This window comes from Sebastes fasciatus, chromosome 1 (genome assembly GCF_043250625.1).
Source record: "Sebastes fasciatus isolate fSebFas1 chromosome 1, fSebFas1.pri, whole genome shotgun sequence".
In the NCBI taxonomy this organism is placed as follows: domain Eukaryota; kingdom Metazoa; phylum Chordata; class Actinopteri; order Perciformes; family Sebastidae; genus Sebastes; species Sebastes fasciatus.
In genome coordinates, this window is record NC_133795.1 from 13,679,620 (window position 1) to 13,705,134 (window position 25,515).

At 39.5% G+C, this 25,515-nt stretch overlaps 1 protein-coding gene across 2 annotated transcripts in view; it reads left to right on the forward strand.

Annotated features, from left to right (window-relative positions):
• camk1b (calcium/calmodulin-dependent protein kinase Ib) overlaps window positions 1-25,515 on the forward strand; it is a 51,959-nt gene continuing 26,444 nt past the window's right edge. The window contains exons 1-3 of one of the 2 annotated variants that reach the window (XM_074630567.1): window positions 35-151; window positions 3,697-3,709; window positions 9,399-9,512. In XM_074630567.1, the coding sequence (XP_074486668.1) occupies window positions 3,699-3,709; window positions 9,399-9,512 (125 nt within the window). In that variant the 5' untranslated portion in view covers window positions 35-151; window positions 3,697-3,698. Of the gene's footprint in view, window positions 152-3,696; window positions 3,710-9,398; window positions 9,513-25,515 lie in introns of both variants that reach the window. The other variant, XM_074630575.1, reaches the window with a different exon arrangement.

Sequence of the window (25,515 nt, forward strand, 5' to 3'; positions counted from 1 at the left end):
TGCGGTGACGTCAGGAGGAGCGCTGCTGGTGGAGGTTGCCAAGTAAGTACAGATTCCGTGTGAGAGGAGAGCGCTCCGAGTTGTAGAGACGGACGGACGGACGGACGGACACTGGACACGGTGTTAGACCCTGTAGACCGGTACATTTCAGGTAGGAACGACTACTGCTACACAGACACGAAACTAACTTTAACTCGGACTCTTTCTCCAAAGGTTAGAGGCGTGTTTTCATGCTGACAGCTCGTTTATTAGCTACATATGTAACTGAAGCTGCAGTTTCCTAGATCAGATCTGGAGTATATGCGAGGAACTGAAGCAGGGAATGAAATTAGCACCTGCCACCTGCCAAATAGCCTACAGGGTAAATGTTGGCTGTGGCAGGTACAACTTTCAGGTCACCTGCCACCATGGCAGATTCCTTATATTAAGAAATATTAGTTTTAAAAAGCAATTCCTAAATTAAAAAATAGTCAGGGACTAAGGTTACATGATCCATATTTCTACTGTCTGTTACCACTGACTCAGTGTATTACTAGGGTTGGACGAAAATATTGAGTATTGCAATATTGTGTTTTGTGATACTGTATTAATTCTCAAAAACCCTGTATTGAATTCTAATGAATAGTTTACATGCAAAGATTAACTCAAGAAATGCTTTACTTTATTTGCAAAGATATGCAAATGCAGATCCTTCTATTCTGATTGCATTTAAAAAAGTTAACTTTTTTATGCTCAGATTTTATGCATATAATAGTGTTATTTATACTATAATAGTTTTCCTAAAATTAGATTTAAAAAAAATAAATCCAAATACAGGGTAAATGTTGGCTGTGGCAGGTAAAACGTTCAGGTCACCTGCCACCATGGCAGATAGGTTTTCCTTATATTAAGAAATATTAGTTTTAAAAAAGCAATTCCTAAATAAATTAAAAAATAGTCAGGGATTAAGGTTACATGATCCATATTTCTACTGTCTGTTACCACTGACTCAGTGTTTACTAGGGGTAAAATATTGAGTATTGCAATATTGTGTTTTGTGATACTGTATTAATTCTCAAAAACCCTGTATTGAATTCTAATTAATAGTTTACATGCAAAGATTAACTCAGGAAATACTTTACTTTATTTGCAAAGATATGCAAATGCAGATCCTTCTATTCTGATTGCATTAAAAAAAGTTAACTTTTTTTATGCTCAGATTTTATGCAATATAGTAGTGTTATTTATATTATAATAGTTTTCCTAAAATTAGATTTTTTTTTAAATCGCAATATATATCGTCTTACTTACAGTATCGCAATATATCGCAATATATTGCATGGTAACCCCTGTATCGTGATACATATCTTATCGCCAGATTCATGCCAATACACAGCCCTAGTGTTTGAGATTCTAAAGCGAGCTACATAGACTTCAGAAGTGGCAGACAAAACAATTGTGTGGCTAGTAGAAATGTTCAGTGACCTGCCACAGTGGCAGGTGAGGAAAAAACTTAATTTTAGACCCTAGACTTCTTCCATACAAACCAGTATAACTAGACTGAATTCAAGTATTTACAGTATGGTCTTACCAAATATAGATGACTCAAGTCTTGGGAGAGCCTTGTTGGTGTTATTATTAGCCTATAATCTTTACAGCAGAAATGTCATTAGGTGTATTTTTAGTTCCCTTTATTTCTCATTTCTCCTTTTCCTCTTTCTGTTTCTCTCTCACACACACTCACACCTCCTCACCTTTTCTATCTATATGGGATCTTGTCTGCTTATCAATTAATAAGCTGACTTTAAGAGGAGATTTGTTGTGCGTCATTGACACCAGCTGACCAATTAAACTGCTGTTAGTAAATCCCTCTGTGTTTGTTTGCCAGTCAGCCATGCAGTGGATGCAGATGGTTGATGGATCCAGACACAGAGCCATGCAGTTTTTGGACACCTCTGTTGAGGGAGTTGATGGTCTAGATTAGTTGTATTGTTTTCAAGTTAATAAACAGGGAATCACAAACTGCCTCTCCACTGCTCTCTCTCTGTTTTCATGCCTCACCCACCACTGCAGAGACCTGTGATCTTTGCCAGTTCAACCATTTGATTAATCATTTTTATTTGTTGTGTGACTGAAGTTTTGCTGTGCACAGGGGCAGACTTTACCCCAACTAAAACTAACAGCTATAGATTTATTATGATGTTTAGATATGAAAGGTATTGAATTATGTTACTATTCTAACTTATTGTACCCCGAAATAACTTACAAAAAGCCCCCGAAGCACATAAAAAATATGCAACTCAACTAGCCTACTTACTTATTGTGTACTTCTACTTCAGAGGAAAACATTGTAGTACTATATTTACCTGACAGAGAAATGTTACTGGTTACGTAGCAGATTCAGATTTGACTCACAAAATATAACAATTAAAATATGATGCATTATTATCAGGGCTGTCAATCAATTAAAATAGTTAATCGTGATTAATCGCAAATTATTCGCACATTTTTTATCTGTTCAAAATGCACCTTAAAGGGAGATTTGTCACGTATTTAATATTCTTGTTAACATGGCAGTAGGCAAATATGCTTGCTTTATGAAAATATGTGTATATATTTATTATTGGAAATCAATTAACAACCCCAAAAAATGACAAATATTGTCCAGAAACCCTCGCAGGTACTGCATTTAGCATAAAAAATATGCTCAAATCATAACATGGCAAACTCAAACCCAACAGGCAACAACAGCTGTCAGTGTGTTGACTTCACCATGACTTGCCCCAAACTGCATGTGATTATCATAAAGTGGGCATGTCTGTAAAGGGGAAACTCGTGGGTGCCCATATGACCCATTTTCCTTCACATATCTACCACTGCCAGCATTCCCAGTTAGAGAAAGGGTAAAAAGTATACGGTTGCCTGGGGCCCCCAAATCACTAAATCCGTCGTTATTCATGTGTTTATCTCTTCCTGATAACCCAGATTTCCTTAATAATAAAGTCATTAAGGTTGGGAGTTAGAAAAGGGATTACTGCCCTTCAAAATGCATTATACCTGGGCAGCTGAATGTGAAAAACATTCAGCAGCGTCAGTCTTCAGACCATATTTCAGGTTGATCAGAAGGGTCCTGCCTTCTGCAGCTCTGACAGCATTCAAAGTTCAGAGATGTAGCTATGCACCGGACATAACGAAGCCCTGAAAAGAAGTAGTAAAATACAATCATCACAAAAACGTCCAGTGTAGTGAATCTGCTCTAACAGGAATGCAGTCCGTTGACATGATTTAAGTGTTTGTTCTTAACTTGGCGGCAGAATTCCTGGCAGTTCTGAGCTGTGCAGTAGATTACCTGCTGAGATATGAAATAATAGTAGTAAACACAAGCCAAAACCAGTGTGTTAGTTTGTTATTTGCACTTATGTAGAGTCATGAGCCATCTAGATAACAGATAAGAAGTGGATTTGACTAGAGATGCGTTCAAGAACTCAGTTTTAACTTTTAGACATCTGGTTTTAATTTGAGCTCCATTGTCTTTTTGTAATGTTTGGTTCTCTATGTCTGTGTGTGTGTGTGTGTGCAAGTGTTGCCAAAAGTTTTAACACCATTGCAGATAAAATTTCACGCTCTAACACCATAACCACATGTCATTTCGTCATGTTTAACTGTGGTCGTATGTACGTGTGTGTGTGTGTTTCTTCCGTCTACTGCACATCACAGGAATGGGAAACCAGTGAGTACAGCGACTCTCTTTTTGTGTAAAGCTTCAACAACTTGGATGAATGCTGCATGTCACATACTAGTCGACGAATGTGATCATGGTATCGTGCATCTCCCTATATCTTCAGCCTCTTCAATCCTTTTTGCTTCTTGGGTTGTTTTTGAGCAGCTTATCTTCACCCGTTGGCCAAAAGTCATGTCATCAGTGGACATGGAGGGGCTGTTTTTGGCCTTCTACATGCTCATACGATACCTGCATGTGTTTCTCTCCTCCTCTACTCTCCCACTTTTTTAAACGTGTTCCTATCTGCTCCTTCGTGTCTTCAACTTGAACCTTATTGTGCCGTTTATAGCATTTGCCTGTTTGAAAAACAGACCCCCTTGCTCAACTTTGTCCTTAAAGCTCTGATTGCTTGAAATGTGTTATTTGAAATGTAATATGAAGTTGCCTATTATATCCAGATGTTTGTGCCATAGAAATGAAATCCATGTGTTATGAAGGAGATTTAATGTGCATGTTGGTATTTTCCTGTAGAATTCTGAAATGAACACAACCAATGACAAGCAAAGGTTGATGAATTAATAGATTTTAAATGATTTGGATGTTCAATATCACACATTCTCAGTGCATGAATTAACATGAATCTCCATATATGAGCAAGGTGAGATGCTACAAACAAGCAGTATCTGTTTCTCTGGCTTCAGTGTTTCCTCCTTATGGTCTTGTGCTGTTGCTGTTATTTTTAGCCTAAAGGTTTACTACTCTGTAAACAGGTGTACTGTGATGCCCTGCTTAAATACTGCTGGTCAGCAGATAGCCTGAGGTTAGAGCTGCAACTAACGGATATTTTCATTGTCGATCAATCTGTGGATTATTTTCTCGATTAACTAATTTGTTGTTTGGTCTAAAATGTCAGAAAATGGTGAAAAATGTCAATCAGTGTTTCCCGAAGCCCAAGAGGACGTCCTCAAATGTCTTGTTTTGTCCACAACTCAAAGATATTCAGTTTACTGTCATAGAGGAGTAAATAAACCAGAATATATTCACATTTAAGAAGCTGGATTCAGAGAATTTTGACTTTTTTTTTCTTAAAAAATGACTCAAATTGATTAATCGATTATCAAAATAGTTGGCAATTCATTTAATAGTTGACATCTAATCGATTTATCGCTTAATCGTTTCACCTCCAGCTGCAACTATTTCAATGAATCCTTCTTGATACATCTTTTTAATGCATCAATTAATTATTTAGTCTATAAAATGCAAAAAATGCAATACATTACAAAATCTTTATCACAGTTTACCAGAGCCGAGGAAGTAATGTTTTAAAATAGCTTATTTTTTTATACGTGGTGGTCAAAAAAATATTTTGGGTAACATCAGTTTAAAATAGAGAAAAGCAAGCAAATCGTCACATTTAAGAAGCTGTATTCAGGAAATGATTGATATTTCTACTTAGTAAATAATTAATCAATGATCATTTGCTTAATTATCACAAAATATCTCTGTGTTGACCAACTAGTCAGTTAGTTTCAGCACTACAAACTCATATTAGCGGGGCACCTAAGCATAACAATTGTGCATTTTGAGATAAAAGCAACACATTTGGCACAGAGTTAGGTTTATCCATCCATCCATCCATCTTCAACCGCTTATCCGGGATCGGGTCGCGGGGGCAACAGCTAGGTTTATATGTTATGAAAATATATAGATATCGGGGCACTGCAGATTGGGACCTTGGGGGCCGTGACAGCCATTTTTTAAATGGCCGGCAAATAGGCGCTTTATATTCCTAAATGTTGCCAAAAATTGATTTTATGACTCTTGATGATTTCCTAGGTGTGTTCAAGTTGTTTAGATCCTTTTCTAAATTTTTTTCAAGTTAAAAGCTTTTAAAAAGCACCCTTAAAAAATAAAGAAGGAAAAAAACTTCCGACATCTGATTTAATCAGCTCGAACACACCTCATCAAGCGTTTATTTTGAAATTTGCAGCAACCCGATATCTATATCTTTTCATAACATAAACCTACATCTTTGCCAGATGTGTTGCTTTTATCGCAAATGTACAATTGTTATGAATATTTCAGCTTATCTGCCTCACTATAGTCCTGTACTTCGTAACAAGACACTGGAAAAACCTAAAGAATGTCAACATGTCAGAACATAAAACCAGAACACAAAAATCACCCTGTTGTCTGCACAACACTGTCCTGTATTCTTTTGTATTTTCAGATGTTGATCAGTACATACTGACCTACTCCAGATCTTTTTTCAATGAAAGCATTCTGGAAAAAAAAAATCATTCTCGGTAATGGATCCTCAATTCTCAGAGAAAGAGACTGGTGTCAAGTGGAAGATGTACTGAGGAATAGAGTTACCGCCTACTATGTATTGTTTGTTTGTCCCCTACAGTAGTTGTTAGAGGAACAGAGGCCTCAATAGGTGGGCAGATTTACCAGCAAAGCCTTTACAAACATTTGGACTGGACTTCCTCTTACTGCTTCCTCTAAGCACACGACTTTGCATACTGTTTTATCATGCCAAGTTAAGAAACACTTCCTTTACCTTCGGATACTGTAAATGGCATGCAAAATGCAGCAGAGGAAACGATGAATGATATAAATTTAAATGTTCAACTGTAGGCTTAAGTACTTTTGGTTACACTGAGTTTATATCAGATGCTGTATGTTGTGTATACCTGATCGGGTTGTATCATTTTTCACTGCTTCTTGTGTGTGATATGTCCTTCTAATCCATATCCAATAACCACACACCGGATGCTCTTGTATGTGTGTGTGTGAGCGTGTTCTTAGCTAAACCAGCCCATCGAAGTGACCAGAATGATTTCCACCTTAGCTGCCACCAAAGCACTGTCGACTCTCTCAGATACCATAGCAGCTCCTTTGGGTTTCCATGACGACACGTATGAAGCCGACTTCTGACATTAGTGAAGGTGGCGAGAGGGCCATCACATTTCTGCGTGCATGTGTGTGTGCAGCAATCAGTGACTGCACCTCAATGCAGCTAGAAGAGGCCACGTCCTATCAACATTTATTCTGAGATAACAGCAGTAAGCCCACCCCTGTCTGTCGCTTATTACAACACATACACACAATTAAGCATTTGAAAGAGTTGACTCTGCACTAATAGGGAAATGATCAATTGTTCTATTATATAAAGTCTTAATGGCTCTTGTACAATCCAGAACAATACGTTACATCATCTCATATAGACGGACTGTGAGGTTGCCAGGCAGGCAGCAGGGACAGAGGAGGAGTGAGGCGTGCTGATATGAACAGGGCTATTTTAGTCTTCCAGGTCTTGAGTTATGGGCACTTTCTGGGTTTAGATGATGATAGCTGTGACAGCAGGGTCCTTTGCGCTCACTCGCGCTCTTGAGAGTGTGGCGAGGACAAACATCTGAACATTAACTTCTTCTGAAAAATATGAGGAAGTGAGACAAAGCTAGAATTAATGTTGTGTCTTTTTCTAACTCTTAAAGGTAGGAGTGTTTTTATGCTTTACACCATGGCGTGGTTTTTGATTTGGCCCAGTTTGTGAAGCTAATTTGTATCACCTCACTTAAAGGTGCAGTGTGTAGGATTTGGCAGTATCAAGTGGTGCGGTTGCAGATTGCAACCAACTGAGTACCCTTCCGTTCACTCCTCCCTTTCCAAGACTGCAGTAACGTGATCCGCTGAGTGCAAAACAGTGGTAACGCCGTTCGCCTCACTCAGAGCCCATCCTTACCATAATAACACTATTTTACGAACAACGGAAGTCAGACAGCAGCTGGCGATACCACAGTTTTGCACTCTGCAGCTCCCGTTACCGTAGTTTCACAAGCGTGTCAGAGAATTACGGTGGCCTTCAGGTAACGTAAAAACGTGAAAGGCCCCCGCTAAATCCAGTGTTTGGTTTGTCCATTCTGGGCTACTGTAGAAACATGGCGGAGCAACATGGTGGACTCCGTGAAGAGGACCCACTCCCTATGTAGATATGAAGGGCTCAATCTAAGCTAACAAAGACACAACATTTCTTAGTTTCAGGTGATTATAAACTAACTGATTAACTATACTAACTATGAAAACCATAGTTATGAATATTATATTCCATTTCTGCTAATAGATACAAACAAGTTCCTTTAAAGTTGATCATTACAGAAGCTCAGTAAAGTCCCTTCACAACAGTGTGTCTCTTCAGACAGAGGCTCATTGTACGTTTGACAATACACCATTGATACACCAAAGTAAGCACTGCAGCTCTTACACTGCTTGGCTGTGTTATAAAAAGGTGAACCACTGTATACCTGAACTCATTCTTCCACAGCAACGGCCGAGTTACTAGAGCGAAACTTACTTATTAACTTATTAAACTTAGATATTGGCTTTGACTTTCAGCCCTCTCTGTAATAAATTCCTCTCTTGCTGATCATAAAGATAGTTGAACAAGACTTCAGGACATAACTTTTCACAACTTGACAGAATAAAGAAAAGAAATTCCACACATTTGGCTGTCTGCCATGAAGTAACCACAACATTGCAGGAACCACCCTAAAGTTGCAGGACGCGCATAAACAACAATGACCCTGTATTTACCTGCGACCAGTATTTCAGTATAATGGATGAAATGCAGCCGGAGCCTGTGTTTAATATCCTGTGCCGTACGATACATTTTGTGTGCTAAAATTGTTTTAGAGAGGAAGCAGGATTTACCACATTCTCAAATGACCTGAGACACATGCAATTGTCTGTGTAACAGACATTTCGCAATGGACTGTTAGTCAAGCTGCTTGTGATATCGTAACTCGTTCAAAGTTTAGGCCAGCTCCTTGTCTGAACCTGTGAAATAGAAGTTATCCTTTTGTGTAGGGCTGAACAATTTGGAAAAAAATATCTACAGTAATTGTTTTGACTGATATTGCAATGATTGACGACGTTGGAGAGAATGATCATTTTTACATCATTATTCTCAGCTTCATTGAAAATTATATTAAAATGATCATGGTGTGATTTTTTTTTTGCAAGGATCTGTACCAAACAAAGTTGTTTTCTTAAATATGTAGAATACACTTTTAAGGACAGGACATCTCTTCAGCACCACAGTACTACATCAGAATGATATTGTGATGTCTTTAACAAATATTGTTTCTCCTGTGATTTGGATATTGCATTAGTCCATATTGCGATTTTGATCAAATTGTGCAGCCCTACTTTTGTGCTAAATTGTTCAGTAACTTCACTTCATTGTGACTTTTAGCTGCAGGAAGTGCTTTTCTCCAACACACACCCACAGGGCTAATGCAAACCCCAGTCATCAACCCCCAAAATGTACACAATGCTACACAACAACATAATAATGCTCACATAGCAATGGGACCGGCTTCTATCTAGTGTTTTTTACACATGGTTAATGTCAGGTACTTCATATGCCAGTATTTCCCAACATGACATCATGTTTTGCATACTATTACTGTGTCATCACAAGTGACAAACACTGTAAAAAATCCACTGATGTCAGTAATCCATGTCGTATAAAAAAAACAAAATTATTTTTTATTCACTTTAATACAGTCAACCTTGTAGGAAAAGTGAGCAGCTCTATCAGTGCAGTATTGTATTTACTGCAGGTGGGGGATGGAAACAGTTAAACTGTTGGTATTAATGAGCTTCTCTTCCTTATCCTCTTTTTCTTCACTAGTATTGTTTCTGACCGTAACACCAAGAAGATGCCACTGGGTGACGATTGCCATGCCTGGAAAAAGAAGACCACGGATGTGAAGGATCAGTATGACTTCAAAGAGATCCTGGGAACGTAAGTGTGTCAGTGCCAGCGGCAACAACACTCATGTTTCAGCTTTGCATGATGGCTTTTTCACCACTCTGGGTAACCTTGTCACAGTTTGAATAAAGGGTGTGTGTTTTTACATTTTTATCTCCGCCAGGAGATAATGACATCGGTCGTGTGTGTGCATCTTTGTGTCTGTCCACGGCAAATCTCGTGTTCATTTATAGCTGCATGCTCAAGGACCTAGCGTGGTTGCAGTGACTCACACTTTGTCAAAACACCTTTTATTGCCTGTTTGACACTACCATTGATTGATTGCTTTTATTGTTTTGGATGGTGTGTTTGGCTAACAGATAATAGAACCACACACTTCCGACTGCCGCTGCTCTACGGTCAGAGACACAGTTATTCCGTCCCTTTTTATTGGGCATCAACCTCACGTTTACACGCTTACAGCCTAAATAAATGCGGTTACGCCTGTGAGTTGGGGCCGAGACACGCGCCTGCACAGAGCCGGTGCAGACATCTACATGGATTAAAATGAGAGCGTATGTGTTGTGTGAGACGTGCAAATGAAAAACGCATCTGATACACTTGCAGTCTAGACGAGGGGTTAGCCAACTGTGGGTTGTATTCATTCAATCAAACATTACAGCAGTGGTCGTTGCGGACACACCTGGCGGAGATGTGCACTATACTGAGTGCACCTTTGTTGTTAATGATGTATTTAATGTGTATTTGTCAGCCAATTCTGTCAGACGGACAAAAGATTGAACATTTGTTTTGTTTCTGACACCCCGACGCTTTTGTATGGATTGAATTTTATAAATTATCGTGCAAGTATTCCGGCAGGAAGATATTGCTGTGTAATTTGGTATGGATTTACTGGCCATGAATTTATTACAGTGCAACTAAACTCCTGTCGAGGTTTTGCTGTATTTAGTAAATGTGTCAATGCTCAGAGTATATTTATGCTGGACTGCACCTGTTAGTGTCCCTAGATAAACAGCTTGTTGCTTAATCGGACATAACAGGCTCTAATGGGAACCTGATGTGGTGCAAGCAGCACACATGTGGTAACTGTGTCCGTGCAAAGCCAGCGGTGGAAACAACGCTGTTTTTCTCACTGCATTTATTGCACCTTTACCAGTTTGGTAATTTCTAACAAATCTGCTAATACCAAGGTAGGTGGAGTGGCACAGATAAGTTTGTATTCGGATCAGGTGGTGCAGTGCAGTTTGGTATTGTATTTGCTTTGGCATGAAGTTGCAACTGCATTTTCAGAAGCTCAAACCAACTCTTATTGCAACATTATCACAAACATCTATTTTTGTGCTGTACTAGAATCACACAAAGATTTCTACAAAATCTTATAAACCTCTCTTACATTTAAAAACATATTAAAATACAATATTTAAAGCAATTAAGACAGTAACTAATTCTTTCAGATTCCACATTCATCCAGTGAAATCATTTTGAGTGCAGGAAGTGTCCTGAGCACCATTACAGATCTTCTATTTGGGAAAAACTCCAAATGCCATTTCTCTTTGTGATTAAAAGGATGTTTTCCGTTAAGTAAACAGGATTATTTGGGAGTGGTCGGTGTATGCAGTCTAACGCAAATTAATACAATAACCCTGTAATAATAGATAACACTGTAATATATCTCTGTGAAGCCTCCAATGCTCACTTTTGTTGACACTGTGTCATCAGAACCCTGTTGATTTACCTCTCCGACACAGTGTCAACAAACCCGCCACATTATACTGAGAGGCTGATATCCTGCTCCCTGCATGTAAATGATTGTAGACAGAACATTAGAAACACCTCTTAAGGAAATGCGGTTCATGGTGAAACAGCACCACTAAATATACAGCCTCATAAATTAGCACAGAGTTGAATCAACACCTCTGACACAGTGTCAACAAAAACTGAACTTGATACACTTCACAAAGATAGGAGTTATTGCTGGGCGGCTGTATTAGATTGCATCAGATTGTAGAGGTGTACTTAATAAAGTGGTAACTCAAGGATCTGTCAAAGGACTAGACCTAACTAATCAACATTAATTTATAAAGCTAGAGTGGCTCAACAGAGCTCAAAATGTATAGACAGTCACTTACAGTAATGAGATTTACTTGCCATCAGTTCCGACCTTGGATTCTGGCTTTTTTGTTTTGTTGTGTTTATGTCAGCGTAGCTTTGGGGAGGGTGAACACATCATCACATTAAGATTACAGGCATTCAGTCCCACATGTACGCTGGGATCAGTCCTGCTGCAGGCCCACGTTTGTTCCAACATTTGTGTGAATGTTTGTTTGTTTTTGTTTTTCATTTTTGGACTTGAACAGGCATTGGTCCATTTTTATTTTGTGAAAACTATTTACATTTTTTAAATAAGCAATGTTTTCAGCCCTATTTCCAGCCCGTTCTCATTCACAGGGCGTGAATTACCAAGGCTTTGTCATTGCCAACAGCGTTTGATACTGACACACAAGGCACCCTTTAGCGCCTGTATGAAACACTTCGGGCATCCCATTAACTACAATGTAAACCCGTCCGTGGCAACAGTAAACGCTCCAAGAAAGTGATGGGTGACATGGTTAAAAGAGTGAAAAGACACACTAAGCCTGGGGACACACTGCCCGTGTGAGTAGTGCGTGATGGCTGCCTCGATGAACTGCTGCGTATCTCAAGCGTATGGCATCCACACTGGCAGCGTTTCTGCTGCTACTGCTGCCAGCCCTTTCTTTATACATAGAGTTTGCCTTTCATAATAGCAATTTCATTTCATTATAAATGTCATTTATATTATAAAGGTTAAGACGTGTGTGCTCATTTGTAAATAATAGTAATAATCCACAATTAAAACCCTGTACTTTATTCCTTCAGGGAGCCGTGCAAGTCACTGCATTTTTTGCAACGATTGAGGGCTTTTATTTTGAAATTGAAGCAGGAAGTGTTGATTTAAAAATAAATCTTTCCTTTTTTTCATGTCTGCATTCTACAGATGAAGACATTGACACTGCTCACGCGGGCAGTGTGGCTGCTCTTACCTGTTAACATAGGCGGCGAAATAAAAAACAACAGGTTCCGCAGCCACAACACGCTGCTGATGTTCCCTGTGTGGCCCGGGCTTAAGGGCGGGCGAGATTGGAGGTGATTGGGTCCAACAAACACGAGGCTTTCCTCCAAGAGACCACTGTTCTTGTCCTGTGTGTTAAGTTTCAATTTTACGTTACAATCAGCTGTTCGTTTGTGTCCTGTGTTCACAATGTGTTGTAAACGTAGTAGTTTTAAGCTCAACCATGTAGTTTTTTCCTAAACCTAACTAAATTATTTTGTTGCCTAAAGCTAAAGTGACGCCAAGGGGCGTGACAAAGCGGCAGTATGTGACAAGATGGGTTGAGAACGTGTTGCTATTTCAGCATCGTTGATTGACCTGAAAATGAAAAATGTCTGACAACGCCTTAGTGTATAACAGCGAGAAGAGCATTATACTGTGGAGTACTATCAGGGTATTTTGCCCTGAGTTCTGTCGGATGTGTCTGTGCTGTCTTTGCTGTTTGCTCTGCTTTTTTTGGTGCCTTGGAATCTCTCTTAAACCTCTTAACTTTTGAGGGCATTTTGTGCGTGTGTTATCCATTTGTCTCAAAATGGTCATGCTTGGTTTTCGGAGTGCATGATGGCCTGCCTACTGCTTGTCACTTACTAGAGCCATAGTCATTTGCTGCATCTCTCAAACCCGACTTATATGGCAGTCTATTCTATATTTACGCAAGTGTGCAGGAGCATAATTCTGGTAGCTATATAGTACACTTGTCACAACCCAAATGTAATTTGGCACTCACAACAATAGAGCATATTCCATCACCAAGACAGAAGCATTTCTGTCCTCTTGATCCCTCCTGAGGTCGACTTGGTCCTCCTGTCTAAATGGTCCTGCTATCCATCCCACACTGAAGTGTTTGCCCAGCTTTCTCAAACTGGCAGAAGCAATTTGGACCCTCGTTCGGCTCTCAAAAAACAAATTGCTGTGAGAGTGCACTGCAGTTAAGAGTAACTCTTAATCCCTGTGTATTCTTTGTCTTACTATCCTTAATCATGGGTGCTGCTGAGTGTCATGAGACAGGATGTTTATCCAAGGTGTCTCTTGATGCACCTTTTACATACACACACATCCTTGTTAGCATCCTTGTGCGAACACAAACTGAACCCAAGATTAAACCAAAGTGTGTTTTGTGAGTGTACGAAGCCACTGATGCACAGAGGGTAGAACAAATATTGCGAGCATCCTTATGCAATAATACTGAAGTGACTTTCACAGTTACAAACATTGCAAGTCTTGATGGCGATTTACCATCTTTCCTGTCAGTGTCTCTACTGTAAACACTCAATAAAGGCAAAATCCCACTCAAAAGAAAAGCTGCAAAGGCAAAATAATCTGTGGCAAAATTTGCAGGAGGACTGACCAAAATATTCATGATTATTAAAGATTTATGGGAATCACACTCATTTCTGCATATGCCCAACACAGACAAACTGCATTTGCGTTTTTTTTTTAGGTTTTTACATCAGTCTGTAGCTTCCCAGTGGTGTTCCTTATGTATTCAAATCCAAACATTCAAATTGTGGTCAAAGTGTGTATGTTTTAGCATCAAAATGCTATTTTCACAAGCCCTTCTAAAAACCTTTTCCCACGTGACCTGACGTAGGTTTCTGCGTGATGACGCTACATATATATACAGTATATACAGTATAGTATACAGTATATACTTCCTTATAGTCAGTGTATTAACGTTACATAAAGTAACTTAGATGGCGGTCGGCATGCTCCCAGTTTGGAGAAGCAGACAGGAATACCAGTACGAAAGCTAAGCAATGTACTGCTGTGGATGCCATGTTAATTTTAATCCGAAAGTCAAACAATAACACAAAGAAACTAACTGATCGATGCAGCGGTAGACCAGCAACTCCGGTTTTCTGCGAGGTAAAATGAAATAAAATGTTTTTGTCAATGGAGTCGGGTCTTGAAGAAAGGGCTGTCTGATGGCAAAGTAAAGGGGTGAAAATATTGTAAATATAGTGTGCACTTAAACTGAAGAGAACGGAAACTGTTATATCGCAGTCTTCAAGATCAGACCAGACTCCATTCACAAAACACATAACACGGGAGTATACATACAATCCCACTTCAAAAAATCCGAACTAACCCCTTCAGTTATTTCCAAACTTAGCACAGCTAACATTGTCTCAGTATAGTGCTAGAGTTCACATTATTCATACCTTATCGATTCACGTCACTGCTTTTTGCAACGGCTGAGTGGGCGTTTTCATTTGAAGAAAAATGAAGAAGAACGATGAAGGACAAGCCCTTTAATAGGGATGACTGAAATACAGACTGACAATACTAAATGGTATGCAACCTAGGTTCAGGTTCAGGTTCAGGTGACTTTATTTGTACCCGTAGGTTGATTTGTTTTTGTAGCAAAAATAGAGGATGACATCCGTATTGACAATGAGGTAGAGCACAGACAAGAGACAGACATACCAAAAACATGACAAAGAGAGTACTCAAAGGCTTACTGGGATCAGGACCCAGCAAAAAGAAGGCCACAAGAACAATATAAAGAAAAGAAAAACACTGAAATATCAGGACAAAAAAGATACAATAAATGAGAAAAGGGATAAACTTTCCATAAATATGTGCAATAGCTGCTAGGACTTATTTAAATGAACAAACAACAACCTAATGCGGCTAGTTTCTGTAATTGTGTTACTTACTTCCAACGTAAAGTCTGATTTATGAAATTATTTTGTACATACACTAAAGTGTGATGTTACATCCAGGTAACTATAGTAATATCAAGCCAAATTAAAGTCGTATAAGTATATAAGCACAACTGATGATGGGTGCATACATGGTAATGTTTTCCCGTCTTTTCAACCCTCTCGTCGTCATCCCTCCAGTCCTCCACCTGCCCCCAGTTTGGTGCTGAGCTTGTTTATGGAGAGATCACCGGCTCACCGCATCACTCAGCTGTGCGCCACATTCATTTGCCATTGCTGGATTGTTGTCTTGGTAACAACAGGAGACACTTTCCATAATGGACTCAAACAGTCACTATGGAAACAAAGTTTTTGATTTGCTATTAATAATCCTCCAACGGGTGCATATGTGTGCATTGTGCAAGAGATGAACTCGCTCTCTTTTACAGGAAAACAGAAAGAAATGACACACATACAGATATTCCTCTATAAATGTGTTTCTGGAGCCTCCCTCACTGATGTTTTCACCATGAAGGAGATGTACTGTAGGTGCTACGAATCACCTCATCACTGAATCAAATTTTCCACATGTCCAAAACATGAGCAAATCTTCCTGTTACATATCACCTATTATTATTGGCATCTGCCAACAAAGTATGAAATTGGTTATTTACCTAGTTTCTATGTTTTCAGAGCCTGTTATCATATGAAAGTACACTATCACCATCAAATAGTTCTCTAACATTTCATTATTTCTTTCAAATGTCTGACTTAAGTGACACAAATAGTAGTGATACAGGGACTTTAAACCAGATAGTAGCGGTACTGTGAATCCCCAGCTGCTGCCACATGTTTCTGTAATCTAAACAGATGGGACTTAATAATGCACACACAGGCAACGGCACTCACTGTCATTGCAATCTACTCAAATCCCCTTTTGCCTCCCTTCTGTTCTCATTTCTGTTACTTATGTTAATCTACACCCCCCCGCCTCTCTCTCTCTCAATTCAATTCAAAATGCTTTATTGACATGGCTGTAACAAAGACAATAATGCCAAAGTGTCAAGTAATAATGAGATTAAAAAAAGAATCAAGAAGCAGGAAAACAATAAACACTCGCTTTGTGTGTGTGTTTGTGAAAGACTGTGGAAGTGTGTGTTGAAGTTGTGTGTATGATGTTGATGGTGTGTGTGTGTGTCTCTCTCTCTTTCTGTCTTTCTGTTTGTGTCTTTCTCCGTCCAATCCAACCCAAAACAACCTCCCTGCTGTCACAAATCCAGCTCCATTTTGGCTCCCCATCCCTGTCACCTGCTCGCTAACTGCTTCCTGGTTTCACACTGTGTTCGCTGTGGAGCAGGGATCCCAGTGTGTCCTGCCGCCCTTTGATGTTCAGCTGAAATTAAAGCTTTCATTATACAGGGATCAGGACATGCAACTAAGCACAAGGCAGGACCATTGATCTCTTCTGTGTTATTGTCAATAAGACATAGTATAACAATCTACTCTAAAGGCCTTTACACACCAGGAGCGTTTATTTTTTTGGTGCGATTCATTTGCACGTTAATATATTTTTTCAAACTGTTTTTTTTTGTCATGACTACTGTCACACAGAATGCAAATATTACGCGTTGAAAAATCAACATAATTATTCACGTAACAAGCTAAATTTTTCTGAGCTTTCGCATCGCAAATAAAGGCATCAACTAATCACTTTATTTATGAAAAAATGCTGCAACGATTAATCGTTTAGTTGTCAATGATCAAATTAATTGGCAACTATTTTGATAATCGATTAATCGGGTTGATAATTTTTTACGAAGAAAAGGCAAAATTCTCGCTTCTTAAATGTGAATATTTTCTGGTGTCTTTACTCCTCTATGACAGTCAACTGAATATCTGTGAGTTGTGGACAAAACAAGACATTTGAGGACGTCATCTTGGGCTTTGGGAAACACCAATCAACATTTTTCACCATTTTCTGACATTTCATAGATCAAACAACTAATCGATTAATCGAGAAAATAATCGACAGATTAATCAAAAATTAAATTAATCGTTAGTTGCAGTCCTATCAACACAGAATCTCCGTAGTCTGAACCAAGATGGCAAACTTTATTACTCCTTGACAAAGGCAACGCAGCCCAGATCCACTCCTTCCATTCTTACCTTTCACAATAAAAGCCCTAGACGTATAATATTCACAGGTGATTACTTCATTTTTTTCTGTCGTTTATTCATCTCGCCCCTGGTATGTAAAGGCCTTTACAGTTGAATTGTTGGTAACATTAAAAACCTCCATGTCACAATTATCTGCTGGGTTTTTCTCACAAAATTAAAAAATAAAACACTTTTTATACCATGTCATACACACACACACACACACACACACACACACACACACACACACACACACACACATACACTCATCCAGACCTTCTTGCTCAGAAAATTTGGATTCCCTTGACTTCCCCGGCGCTCCTCTTGGCTTTACTTCAAATATTGACTTACCCAGCACTCTCCAGCGTACATTTTTCAGTATGGCATCATTCAAAGCTGGCTGCTTATAGATTCACAGGCCACATATTTGGAAAAATGGTATTGATATTTTCTGTATTTTGCTGTAACTCTATTATATGACAGCAGAAACTATTTTTAGCAGTGCACCAAATCTACTTTCATGTCCATATCAAACAACTCTACCAGCTCACAGCTCTATGACAAATGAAGTCATTGGGGAATAAATATTATTCTGAATCTGGATGTCCTGTAATGTTATTATGAAGATTCTTGAATTCAATACAGCAGCTTTGTGTTTTGTTTGTTGTTCTTTTTTATTTCAACGTTTCCCACACTCGGCTGCCAGCTTTGAGTTTTCTCTACCGATGACAAACTGCACAAATGGGCCGTATTGCTTTTACTGACATTTTGAATGAATGCCGCAAGGGGCAGCGAGGGGAAATTCTCCACATTTTAAGCCCAGAATACATCGCAAAACACAGAACAGGATGGAGTGACGGGGTATGGGAGGAAGTGGAGGGTAGGGGAGCGTGGTCTAATCATCTAAAATCATTAGGGCTGATGGATCGGCCCCCGCCTGTTTCTGTCACTCATGTGGAACGATGACCCAGTAGCCCCTGCACTCGCTGGCCGTATAATCAGCTTATTGGCCGTAATTGATTTGGAGAAGAGTAGTGCGTGGACGAGGCCGAGACAACACTTGTTTGGTTAGAGTTGTATGTCTGTTTTTTCTGTGTATGTCCACACATGTTTGTAATTGATGGTTCATAGTTGTTCTGCATGTCTTCTTTCTGTGTTTTCTTCTTGATGACCTTTGCCTCCAGTGTTCCCGTCTCTCTCTCTCTTATCTCCCTCATTGCCTTTTTATCCATATTCAGTGGATAAAAAGCCACAAAGATTAAATGCCCGTGATTTTAGTGCTTCATATTTTCATTACACAAGTATGCTGATGTTTTAAATGTTATACCTAGAATCCACACAGATTTTTTTGTTGTTTTGTGATTCACAAATGAATGTAGTCTGGGCTGGGACACAATCTGGTAGTCAAAAGAGGAACCTTTTGCTCCACACTGGTGCCTCTCGGCTACATTACACGGGTTTTAAAGCTGATTTACCACTCCGGCTGAGGGCTCTCTGCTTCTGAGTGGAAAGGTTCAATAACTCGACATTCATCGGGGTGGATGTGTTTGTGTGTGTGTGTGTGTGCACTTGTGCTTGCAGAGACATTAGTGAAAGACTATAAATTGTGTGACAAGCCGCTGAGGCTTTGACTCTGCCTTAATGTCAAATGCACTTAAATTAACTTATGAAATGAAAAAATAATGCAGATTCTGTGTTTAAATGCCAAAGGTTTGCTCTCCTCTCAGACCTCTCTTTATGTTGGAACTATGCAACAAACAAAATAGCTCCTTAATACAGAGAGGTCTGAGTATTTATGTCTATGAAGCTAATGTGTTGGAGATTCATCAAATACTGCACAAACAGGTGATAGACGTTAGTTACCATCAGTGGGCAACCTCTGGGTCTGAAAAGTGAAGCCGATGAGGAAGTGCCTTAAACTTAAGGCGACTCCTCTGGTTGCAAAAAGAAGTCTGATTGTATAGAAGTCTATGAGAAAATGACCCTACTTCTCACTTGATTTATTACTTCAGTAAACATTGTAAACATGAGTTTATGGTCTCAATTGCTTGTTTCAAGTCTTCTTCAATACAGCATGATGTTCATTTAGTAAATTATGGTCCCATTTAGAATAAAATAGACCATAAAGCAGGGTATGCTTTAGGGCGTGGCTACCTCGTGATTGACAGGTTGCGAGTTGTCCGTGTTTTCATCTTATAACTTTAACCCTTTCACGGTGTGTTTTCAGTTCATGAAAGTTAATTATAACCTTTTTGGTCGCCTAAAAATGTCTTCAGCTGTACTTAGCTCCACCCTCTCGTGTCACTTCTGGTTGCAAAAAGCCAACATGGCGACGGCCAAAACGCCAAACTCGAGGCTTCAAAACGGCAGTCCACAAACCAATAGGTGACGTCACGGTGACTATGTCCACTTCTTATATACAGTCTATCGTTACCATTAATAACCAAGGTGCAAGACACTGTAGCAAACACAGTGAAGGAGAAATGTAAAATAATATTTGATACAGCTGGGGACTACTATATCTGACTCATTTTACTTTATTTACTTTATCAATACCTGTGCACTGCAGGAGATGAGTACAAGCTGGGGTGACACTTCAACTCAGAAGTACAGGAGTTGAGTCTGCCAGAACATTTCCAAACTTGTTTGTATGAGAATGTGCTGAAGGTAAACACTGTCCATTCAGAGCTTACCAGTAAGATGTACCAGACTTTTTGCATACAGTATGAATCCCTATCGTTAAACTTAATTTGCTTCAATACTGTGATGTCTATCTTCCTGATGTCCAGATAGTGAGTAGGCAAAGCAGCCTGTGACCACTCGTCCATCTGTCACCATACTCTGCATGCGTTTCCGCAGTGTAGTTGAGGTGCAGACACGGTGAGGAGGCCAGAAATGGAGTTTGAGGGAATTTCAGCCCAGACCGCCTTTTTTCCATGTACTATTTTTGTTGCTCCTTCATTATTCAGTGTTTGTGTGCTGAGTCAGAATCAAATGAATTCAAAATGATGATTAACAAAGTGGTTCCGACAAAAGGAAACAGCCACCTTTATAGAGCAGATGAGTCTCCCAGCATGAGAGCTGTCCCGCTTCATCTATTTTTCATCTCTGTCTCTCTCCGTGCTTCTCCTTTTCTGTGTCTGTCCTAACTCTTCCTCTCTCCCCATCATTTATACTATATTTATTAGGGCTGTCAAAGTTAACACGATAATAATGCGTTTACGCAAATTTGTTTAAACGCCTCTAATTTCTTTAACGCATTAACGCGATCGATCTTTCGGAGGTTCTAGCGGGCTCAGTTTTCTTTTCAGCTGGAGTGAAGATACTGGTATCATATGAGACTAGAAAACCAAATGAATCCATCGGTACCAACTATGTCATACTAGCTTGTCGCAAAGGAGATTAAAACACGCTAGAAAGTTGTGCTGAATTTTGGCGAGGAAAAACTGGCATGGCCATTTTCAAAGGGGTCCCTTGACCTCTGACCTCAAGATATGTGAATGAAAATGGGTTCTATGGGTACCCACGAGTCTCCCCTTTACAGACATGCCCACTTTATGATAATCACATGCAGTTTGGGGCAAGTCATAGTCAAGTCAGCACACTGACACACTGACAGCTGTTGTTGTCTGTTGGGCTGCAGTTTGCCATGTTATGATTTGAACATTTTATTTTAGGCTAAATGCAGCACCTGTGAGGGTTTCTGGACAATATTTGTCATTGTTTGTGTTGTTAATTGATTTTTTAATAATAAATATATACATATATTTCCATAAAGCAGCATATTTGCCCACTCCCATGTTGATAAGAGAAAGAGATTAATCGTGATTAAATATTTTAACTATTGACAGCCCTAATCTTTATACAGTAAATTTCATATTTATCCCATTGCATTCCCGTGATATCTCTTGTTACAATTTTCACTCGTCTTTATCTTCCCGTAAATACGTCTCCGTTTCCCACATGCACACCACTTGCCTTTCAAGAAACGAGTGAATTACTTTTCTTTGCCTTGCTCAGCTTCTCTTTTGTTCTAAGGTTTGATTGTGTCTAAGCTGTAGGAGGAGATAAGAGCTAAGACCTTCCTTCATTAAAGGGGGAGGAGGCTCCTGTACTGGACCTCAAAGCACATGTAGGACAAAATGTCACCGTGTGTGCCCTTGTAATTCTGTCTCAGCAACTGATAAGACCATACAGGGGTATGGACCACTGTCTCTCTCTCTTCATCTGATTCACTGCTTATTTGTGCTCAAAAGCTGTGCAGATACCCTCTTGGTCACCTTTAAGCTAAGTTGTCAACTAGGCTACATTACAGGAATATAAAATCAAGTCAGCCGCTGATTCATTCTGAGACTAAATCACGTTCCAGCATTCATAACAATTACAGTTTAACTTTTATTTGGAAAAAAATGACAACTTGGAACAATTCCCAACCCGATCCTGAAAATCCATCCCTGCTTATGGCACCCTCAGCCCTTCAGCCCTGCCCTGACCTAATTCGAACAGAAGCCTGCGTCTCAGCACAGCGCAGCTCAGCATGGCATAGCCTGCAGTTCCTGGAATACACACACACATACACACACACACACAAACACACACATGTATGCCCACAGTCTGGCCCACTTATGCATCTCCATCTGCTCAGAGCAATATATCCCCCCTAACAATTTTAAGTACTCTTGCAGGCTTGTCATGCACATCTTCCCACAGTCTTTTGCGATTCTTCTAATCCCTTACTGCCCGTACTCTCCACATTACGAGCTGTCCACATAATCAGCTGACTGGCTTGAGAAAACTTTCCTTGTGCTCTGCTTATCTCTGGTCCTAGAAATCCTTCGGGGAGCAAGTTCTCAGCTTTGCAGCCTAATTACAATCCGGTATATACGATTTGGAAAGTGATATTGTTCTTTCGTGTGTGTGTTTCAAAGCATGGAATTAAGTGGCATTAATTGAGCCACTAAACGGCTAATGTGTAAGCACACAATTAACTGCATCCACCGCAGAGCAACATTATCCTTCCGTCGGAGTCGTGTTTCCTGCGGCCTGGGGTATTTTAAGTCAGACGTTTGCTCTACTTTCAGTTCCATTTAAGTCTCCTGAGCAAAATATTTGTGTTTAGCTTGCTAGATACTTTTCATTCTTTAGCAGCTCCTTGCTAAGTTGGTTTGTCTTTGGTGTAAGGCAGACTTGTTGGTCTGTACTGCTGTTGGAAACTGTATTGTTGAGAGCATTGAGACTGAAATGCACGGACCATAAAATAAAAAAATCTTTCTGTTTTTTCCTGAGATTGTCCCTTTTTGGCAGGATATCTTAATTTGGTATTGTAAAATGTATGATTTACAGATTGAACCTGATTGCCCTGCTTGGTTGTTCATACTATACAGCAGACCCTTATGTTTGGTATGTTAGTAGTAAAGAGGATGATTCTCATGGATTGGAAGGCTCCCAGCGCTCCTTGTTTCTCCACATGGTTTAGGGAACTAGTGTCAGGGATACAACTTGAGAGGCTTCGAAGCAAGACACATGGTTTACAGAAAAAAATAAGATCACGGCATTCCCAACCGACTTTACTGTCTTTCAGAGGCTGTAGAAGGTTCATTCTTAGAGCTAGTGAAGATACAAATATATTATGAAACTAGGAACTCAAGGAATTCATTGGTACCAACTAAAGACCTAGGGCATTCAGGGGGTGAATGGCTTTCCTATCTAGATTAACAATAAGGGGGTTTCTGAGCCGTTTACAGAACAGAAGTGCTCGCCACCCAATCACCAAAAGATGCAATTCTTGCAGAAATCTCCAAATGTCAAAAGTTTTGAAACCAAATCACAGCATGGCTTTTTCTATGGTGTTCCTCAAGGTCTTGGTGTCTTAATGTGGTATTTTGGAGGGATTATTGATTAGTTTTATCAATTCTCAAGTAGTTAAAAATGGTCAAATTTAGCACCAAATCTTTTAACAAATGATATCAACCCAAAAATGATATACTGTTGACCTGCTATCTCCCCCTGAAGACCTCCTGTACCCCCCTAAAAAATAAAAAAATCTGGTCTATTGTTGGTCTCAGAGGGTTAAGTCCCTACTGTCCCTACACACCATGCATGATACCCAGTTTGCTATTATTAGCCATGTGCTTTTTTTTAAAAAATGACATAGGATGACATCATATTTATCTCTGTCCAATCTGGCTCTTTGTGGTTGTTGTCTTTTTTATTTTTGACTTTTGGTCTGTGTTTGAATGTGGGTTGTGTATGTTTGTAGATAGTTCCTACTAAAACTGTTTACCACAAGTCCTGTGAGCTATCCTGAGCGATCAGGACACTTCAAACGTATTTTTACAACGCATAAGATCCCGTCACACAACCACGATGTACATCACACACTGGACATTAACGAAGTCCAAACATTGTTATGTATACCTAGATTTACAGTTGTTTGTATTTGACATATTTACAAATGTTAAAGCACTATATAAAACGTGAAAATGCGTCTTGTTAATGGTTCATGGTATCTGATATACACACCAGATGTCCAAATGTAAATTGTTAGTGATTCCCACTTTCAGGTTTACAGATGGACACAAATGTTTGTGAAGTAGGTTGGGGAGAAAGAGTCGGAGGAATGGTGGAAATCCAGTGTCGCTGTCGCCATCGCCGTACTCCCTACTGGACCTGATAACAGTACACAATATTTATATTTCATATATCTTAATATGATCATGACATTTCCTCTTGGTGAGCCGGAGTGCACTGAGGTCTTCAGCCTAAGGACACAGTGACTGGTGGTGAGTAAAACGTACCAGCACCATGGCAACACTCTTATATTAAAGGCTTTTTAAGATGAGAGTGAGCAAAACATGATGGTACCAGCAGATTATATTTATTATTAGAGTACACTAAATATATCCCTTTTTTATTACAATTGCGATATTTGGTGTGCATGTATTCATCCGGTAACATTTTCAATTCAGTAGGAATGTTTCTTATCGCACATTAGTGACTTTACTCAGAGGATCCAAGCATACGCTCAAAGTGCTTCAGTACCAGTACTACCAGTGGCAGGATTTTTACTTAAGAATTGTGGTACACCAGATTGAAGAAGTGTTATATTTTTCTAAATAAATGAAAATAATTTAAATTTCTTGCTTCCCGCACTTTACCAAAAACAGGTTGCGTTTGTGAAAGACGCTAAAACCCTCCGTAGAGGTGAGGTTGACTGCTGAATCTGGTGCTAATTCTCTGTGTGTTTATAATAAGTAATTGAATCCATTGTTGATATAAAAATATTGATTATGCACCTGTGTCCATATAGCATTTTTATAGCATGAGGAACAGCATCTTTTTTCAATTGTTCCCCAATGAGGAGAGAACATACGCAGCTGCTCCGAGCGCTTCTAGTTTAAATTCTCTGAACTTTTCAGAAAAGCGCTGGAGACGTCACCATCACTCATTTGCAGGCAACCTGGAACCGGGCTCCATCTAACCGTAGCTCTATGGACGAGGCGATGACAATACACCGTATTGTTGTCTCCGACGGATCATGTCAGGCACCCACATCCTCCTCCTTGCTCTAACGTTACGGCTGTCCAATTGAGCGGTGACAAGCTCATCCATACAAACGAGGGCAAGCATCCTCCGGTTGGTGCTCATGGTGAAAGACATACAAACAAATATCAAACAAATAGATAGTAGCCCAAATAGATAATAAAAAGCAACGGGGTGATGCTAGTCTATTTTACAACTGTGGTTAGAGTAGTGATATGTTGTCAAGATATTAACGATGAAATGCTGCGATGAAGCGTCCGCAGCGTCCTGCGGCACTTTTCTGCCAGAAAAAGACCCTATATGGATGGACACAGGCCTTAAAGCAGCTTTGAAGTCTCACTTTTTCCACTAAGGGATCCAAACAGAATTATTATGCTCTTAAAATTATATATCGTCCTTCATATCTTAGAGAAATGTATCTAGAATTTAAATTGCTGCTCTATATATTGCAATGGAGCATTAAATCTAGCTAATAGTGCTTGCTTACACTGAGTCTTTATGCATTGTGTTAATAATATAACACATAAGGAGAGCGGTTGTGATTTGGTTTTGCAGATCTTTG